Source organism: Cebus imitator, unplaced genomic scaffold (assembly GCF_001604975.1).
Source record: "Cebus imitator isolate Cc_AM_T3 unplaced genomic scaffold, Cebus_imitator-1.0 Scaffold0, whole genome shotgun sequence".
Taxonomy (NCBI): Eukaryota; Metazoa; Chordata; class Mammalia; order Primates; family Cebidae; genus Cebus; species Cebus imitator.
The window spans coordinates 7,241,528-7,246,604 of record NW_016107315.1 but is presented as its reverse complement, the minus strand read 5'-3'; the positions used below and the strand labels follow the sequence as shown (position 1 = coordinate 7,246,604).

Sequence of the window (5,077 nt, the reverse complement as noted above, 5' to 3'; positions counted from 1 at the left end):
AAAAAAGAAAGAAAATATGTGAAGCAAGTTCTGGGCCCTGGAGTTGCGGAGTGGGAAAGCCCCTCCATTGGAGCGTTTCGGAAGGCTTCCTGGAGGAGGGAGGGGGACCCGTGGGAACGGTCTAAGCTTCTCTGGGATCTGGGAGGGCACCGCTGCTCTAAAGGTATTTCAGGCTAGTCCTGCTGCTCTCTGACTTCGCGCCGTCATACTCAACAAACAGCTAGAGCTCAAAAGTTGCGTTTCAGTCTTCCCATAAAGCGACAGAGGAGCACCGGACACTTGATAAGCGCCACTGGGGTTGCATGGTGGTGGTAGTCATTATTACTTGTTGAAGGACCCTCGCCACTCACACGCGACCCGCCGACCCTTCCCTGAATGATGGCAACTGCAGTCAGGCGGGCTGCGTCCTAGGCGGATGCAGACCCTGGGAAAGTCTGGAATTTCTCACCCCGACCATCGTCCCGGAGGCTCAGGCTGTACCTGCCAATGGGACTGGTAGGGCGGGGCGGCGGGGCACCCTCCTGGGCCGCCCTGCCCACAGGCCCCTCCTCCTGCCATACTCGCCGCCGCCCTTTGCACGGTCCCGGGAGAGGCGGGGCGGCGGTGACTGCAGCGAAGTGCAGGAAGCCAGGCGGCGGCCGCCAGTGAGGAGGAGGAGGAGCGAGCAGACTTGGGTGGCTCATCTCCGCGGAGGCCAGAGCCGCAGACTTCCCCAGTAGTACCGCGCCGCTCCGCCCCGGAGTGACGCCCTCCGCCCATGGGCCTGGCCGAAGGCAGCCGGCGGGCGGCGCGGAGGAGGCGGCGACAGGTGGCGCGCAGCAGGGCCGGAGCCGGGCCCGGCCATGGCCGCCTCAGAGCGGCCCTACGAGTTGTGGCTGCTCTACTACACGCAGGTGAGCCCGCCCCGCCCCGTGCCCGCACCCCCTGTGCCCCCAGCTTCGCGCGCCCCGCGCCCGCTGCACCTGTGCCCCGCGCCGCTGAGGCTGCGTAGACGCGCGCGCGCATGGAATGCTCCGGCTCCGCACCCACGTGTGTGCCCCCAGCCCGCCGGGTGCCTCTGGCACTTATGCCTTGGGTATAGAGCTCGCGGTCGTGCACTTCACAGCAACCCCCACAGCAGGACCGTGAACCCTGAGCCTTTCTTGCTGGAGGAGAGTGGCCTGGGCCGAGGCGGCAGAACACTTCGCCTTTTTACAAATGGGGAAACTGAGGCCTCTCTGGACAGGAGGCTAAGGGGAGGGGGTCTCAATTTGCATGTCGGCTGCCTCTCCCGTGGGCGCGGCCCGATTGGGTGGTCGTGGCCAATGGCTCTGGGAGTGTGGGCCGATGTAGGGGGGTGTGTGGGCTGACTAGGGAGGGTGTGTGGAAGGGGAATGCTCCCACCGCAGGTTCTTCTTGAGTTGCATTCCTCTCCCCCTACCCCTACGAACAGGCTGTGATAAGCTCCTCCCTAACTTGAGACGCCCCCACCTCACTCCCATTCTGGGAGGTGGACCCAGGGCCTCTCTAGGAGCAGAAAAAAAAGTTTTGCTCTTAATGCCCAGGGTGAGGGGGGCGTTGAGGCCCTGGGGAATGTCTGAGAAGGATGGAGGGCGGCCCTTTCATCCTGAGCTCCCCACCAATCTCAGAGAACACTTCACGTGTCCTGTCAGCTGAGAACCTGGTGTCACTGAAACCGTCTCTCACACATAGTCCCCCATTTTCCTTCTGCACCCCCAGCAGGGAGGGATCCCAGGGTAACACCTCCCTCCCCTTCATCCAGCACCTCCCTCCCTGCACCAGCCTGGCATGATGCTCCTGGCTCAGGTGTGCCCTGGGCACAATGGACCATTGTGTGCCCTGAACAGTTTATCACTGGGGGGAATTCATGCTCAGACGCGCTGGCCCTCAGTGAGGAGGCGGGTCCACTGTTTCCCGGAGACCTGGAGTCCAGGCCAGAAGGACCACAGCCTCTTTAGTCTGCTCAGGTTGTGAGAGGTCGAGGCCCTGGCAGGAGTCCAGGCATGGAGTAGGGTCCTTCTTTGGTATAACCCAGACCAAACTTGACTTCTCAGCCTCTGCTTCCTGCCTGTAAAACTGACATAGCCCTGGCTGGCTGTGGTGGCTCACGCCTATAATCCCAGCACTTTGGGAGGCCGAGGCAGGTGGATCATGAGGTCAGGAGATCGAGACCATCCTAGCCAACATGGTGAAACCCCATTTCTACTAAAAAAATATATAAAAATTAGCTGGGCATGGTGGCACGTACCTGTAATCCCAGCTACTTGGGAGGCTAAGGCAGGAGAATCGCTTAAACCAGGGAGTCAGAGGTTGCAGTGAACCGAGATTGCACCACTGCACTCCAGCCTGGTGACAGAGCAATTCCATCTCAACTCCATCTCAAAAAAAAAAAGAAAAAAAGAAAAAAAAAAAAAAACCTGACACAGCCCTGACCTCAGGGACTTCCTGGACTCTGTGGAGAGGTAGCCATTATAGCTGGTCCAGACCAGAGAAGGCTCCTGTTTCCCTGGCCCCATTGGGTTCCCTCGCCCCAGCCTCTTTGCCTCCATCTCTAGTGCCTGTGAAGGAGCAGAGGGTGTGAAGAGAAGCCTACCCCTAGTCCTTCTTCCTCTGACTGCCCCACAGCTGTGGGCAGGTTCTAGGTGTGTGAGCAGGTAAAGGGGGCTTCAACCAGGTGATGAGTGTGAGGGGTGTTAATTATAGGTCTTCATGCTGGGTGGCAGGCTGCTGAGGGTGTCTTGGTATCTCCCAGGACTGTAAGTCCAGCATGGTTGCCTCCTGATGTCCCATCTTACTGAGCTCTGCACATGGCCACCCCCACCCCCCACTGTCCTCTTAGGTGGTATTTATGGCTCATATCTGTGCCGAGCCTCCCCCTCCCAGAGCTCTTCACCTCACAGGGTACGTACAGAGCATAGGCTGGCAGGTTGTAGCTTCGGAAGCCTGAGCAGGCAGGGGGCAGCCTGGGGCCAGGCAAACAAATCCAGGATGTGAGAGCAAACCCAGGAGCCAGGCGGGGCCAAGCTGCCTGGGAAGAGGAAACTAGCGCCAGCCTCCCAGCTCGCCTTCCTGCCTGCCTGCTCCTGCTCCCGGAACCCCCAACCCAGGGAGGAGTAGTGCCTGTGACTTTAAATCCTGTTAGGGACCTGTTGTGTGTGTACTTGGGGAAGGGGAGTGTAAGGTAAGGGGCGGAGCTGAAAGAGGGTGTTTAGAGACCCTTGAGTTGGCCAGCAACCCAGTCAGCAACACCTGCACCCCTCCCTTCAGCTGTGAGAGCTGACATCAGCTGGCAAACCTGTTTCCCCAGTTGTGGGTCTGGGTGGGGATGGAGATGGGGGAGTAACCCCTTCCTGCCCTTTCTCTTCCTTAAAGACCCCAGGTTTAGACCCACCCGCCCCCTCCCCCTGTGGGCCCAGCTCAACTGGGGGCCTCACAGTGAGGGAGGGGGCTGTGGGTGGCTGCTGAGGGAAAGGGGAAGGGGCAGAGCACCCCAGGACCTCACTCAATTTAAGCTCCTTAGGGCCCTGGTGGGGAAACCAAGGCAGGGTCCTACCACAGTTGTCAGACCTCACATGTAGTAGGTGCTCCTTGGATATTAGCTGAATGACTGGATAGAGGAGGCGGGTCCCATGGCAGTGACCAGTCAGGAAGTCACCCCAGAGGAGGCTGAGTTTGGGCTTTGAGGGCTGAGAGGAAGGAACAGCAGGAGCAGTTGGGACAAGAAGCAAGTTGTCAGGAGTGGGGGCAGGGCAGAGCTAGTCAAGCAGGCCTGCTGGACAGGTGGGGGCTCATCCAGAGGACTCATGATCCAAGACCACCAGAGTTCCCCCAGGGAAGGCATAGGAAGGGCAGGAGAGTATTGGGGGACTGGGGACAGCATCTGATGGGCTGACAGTTGGACAGTTAATGCCACATAGCATGCAGATGAGTGGCCCCTGTTCAGACCGGAGCAGCAGTGATGTTCAGCACCCCCCAGTGAATGGGGTCACAGAGTGAGGGGGCACTGAATGTGGAAGGGCACTCAGGGTCACAAACGTCAGGGCAGAACAAACCCTCAGGTGACAGAAGGGAGCAGAAGCTGAACTATATAGCTATACCACTGAGGCCTCACAGGGGTCCAGGGAGGTTAGGTCAGGCTGGAGGCAACCTCGACTTGCCTACGCTTCTCCCAGTACCCTCTCCCTCACTGATGATCTCTACTGCCTCTTAGAAGCCTGGCCAGGCCTTGACTGGGCGCAGTGGCTCACATCTGTAATCCCAGCACTTTGGGAGGCAGAAGTGGGGAGATCACGAGGTCAGGAGATCAAGACCATCCTGGCCAACATGGTGAAACCCCCCTCGACTAAAAATACAAAAAATTAGCTGGACATGGTGGCGTGCACCTGTAGTCCCAGCTACTGGGGAAGCTGAGGCAGGAGAATCACTTGAACCCAGGAAGCAGAGGTTGCAATGACCCGAGATCACGTCACTGTACTTCAGCCTGGGCAACTGGGACCTTAGCTGGTCATATTCCTTCCTGGGCCTCAGTTTACCTGACAGAAATGGGTAAAGGGAAGGTGGAATCACTTCCTTGGTGCTGTTACCCAGGCACCTGAAGGCGGAGGGAGATGAGCACACAGCCCAGGATTGGGGTAGGCACTAGAAATTCCTGGAGCTATTATGAGAACTGGAGAGCTGATAGGGAAGTGTGGGGTCCCCATAGAAACAGGGTCAATTACTATGGGGACTATGGGGACCCTGGAAGGAAATTCCATTTTCCATAGTGATAGTAGAAGGGCATGGTCGGCTGTTGAGCCGCTTGCTCGAGCCCACTCCCATTCTGTGGAGTGTGCTTTCATTTCAATAAATTGATGCTTTCCTTGCTTAAAAAAAAAAGTGCAAAGGGCTGATCAGGCCCCAGGGCAGGGTGGGTGACATGGAGATCAGAAGGTTCACCCTTTCAGCAACCCCTCTCCAGATAAGGGGGAGAGACTGGCCCAGCCACCCAGGCACTCACATCACTATACTCAGTTGTCCCTGCCCCAGCAAAGTCCCGTCTCCCTGCTTCATCCCATGGCCTAAGGTCCTCCAAGCCTGA

General features: G+C 58.3%; 1 protein-coding gene across 4 annotated transcripts in view; it reads left to right on the top strand.

Moving 5' to 3' along the window:
- Positions 1-595: 595 nt before the first annotated feature.
- The window catches only part of NBEAL2 (neurobeachin like 2), a 30,272-nt gene continuing 25,790 nt past the window's right edge, over positions 596-5,077 (top strand). For 2 of the 4 annotated variants that reach the window (XR_005196466.1, XM_037730276.1), the window contains exon 1: positions 596-893. Coding sequence is in view for 3 of the 4 variants with exons in the window: in XM_037730276.1 (XP_037586204.1) it covers positions 843-893 (51 nt within the window). In the remaining variant the exon portion in view is untranslated. The remainder of the gene's footprint in view (positions 894-5,077) is intronic. The other 2 variants (XM_017519775.2, XM_017519649.2) reach the window with 1 other exon arrangement.